Source organism: Corvus brachyrhynchos, unplaced genomic scaffold (genome assembly GCF_000691975.1).
Source record: "Corvus brachyrhynchos isolate BGI_N302 unplaced genomic scaffold, ASM69197v1 scaffold2750, whole genome shotgun sequence".
Classification (NCBI taxonomy): domain Eukaryota; kingdom Metazoa; phylum Chordata; class Aves; order Passeriformes; family Corvidae; genus Corvus; species Corvus brachyrhynchos.
Window position 1 is genome coordinate 13770 of NW_008235639.1, and position 1054 is coordinate 14823.

General features: G+C 65.6%; 1 protein-coding gene across 1 annotated transcript in view; it reads right to left on the reverse strand.

Annotated features, from left to right (window-relative positions):
• The window catches only part of NDUFS2 (NADH:ubiquinone oxidoreductase core subunit S2), a 10528-nt gene that overhangs the window by 1800 nt on the left and 7674 nt on the right, over positions 1-1054 (reverse strand). Inside the window, 2 exon segments of the mRNA XM_017727701.1 lie at positions 466-549; positions 906-1001. Coding sequence (XP_017583190.1) covers positions 466-549; positions 906-1001 — 180 coding nt within the window.

The following is a 1054-nucleotide window of genomic DNA, read 5'->3' on the forward strand; positions in this document are numbered from 1 at the left end:
AGGGACCCCCATGGAAACCCCCTCCAGGGACCCCCAATTAACCACCAGGGACTCCCAATTAACTCCCAGGGACCCCCAATTAGCCCTCAGTATCCCTAATTAACCTGCACCCCCCGAATGTGGACAAAGGGACCTCCCAGTGTCCCTATCCCGTGTCCCCTCAGTGTCCCCTGGATGTCCCCTGGGTGTCCTCGGGTGTCCCCTGGGTGTCCTCAGGTGTCCCCTGGGTGTCCCCCGGGTGTTCCTGGGTGTCCCCTGGATGTCCCTGGATGTCCCCGGGTGTTCCCGGGTGTCCCCCAGGTGCTCCCTGGATGTCCCCGGGTGTCCCCTGGGTGTCCCCTGGATGTCCCCGGGTATCCCCTGGGTGTCCCCTGGATGTTCCCGGGTGTCCTCAGGTGTCCCCTGGGTGTCCCCTGGATGTCCCTGGGTGTCCCTGGATGTCCCCTGGGTGTCCCCATCCCGTACCAGGTGGGCGAACCCGGGCGCTTTGATCTTGCAGCGATAGGGGCGGCTGCTGCCGTCCGACACCAGGTACACCCCGAACTCCCCCTGCAGTGGGGACACAGGGATAGGGTGGGGGACAGGGCTGGGGATACGGGGACAGGGCTGGGGACACAGGGACAGGGCTGGGGACACAGGGACAGGGCGGGGGACATGGGATGGGCTTGGGGACACAGGGATGGGCTTGGGGACACGGGATGGGGTTGGGGACAGAGGGATGGGGTTGCTGACACAGGGATGGGCTTGGGGACAAGGAGGCAGAGTTGGGTTGTGGGGACAGTGTTGGGGACATGAGAACGGGACTGGGGACGTGAGTGGGGCCATGGGGCCAGGATTGGGGCAGGGTTTGGGACACAGGAATGGCGTTGGGGACACAGGGACAGGGTTGGGGTGAGAGGTGTCACCTTGGGGGCCTCGATGGCCGTGTAGGTGGCCCCGGGTGGCACCTGGTAGCCCTCGGTGTAGAGCTTGAAGTGATGGATCAGGGACTCCATGGACGTCTGCGGGGACAGGGGTGGCACCTGTGGCAGCTGTCAGCTGCCCTGGGGGGCAC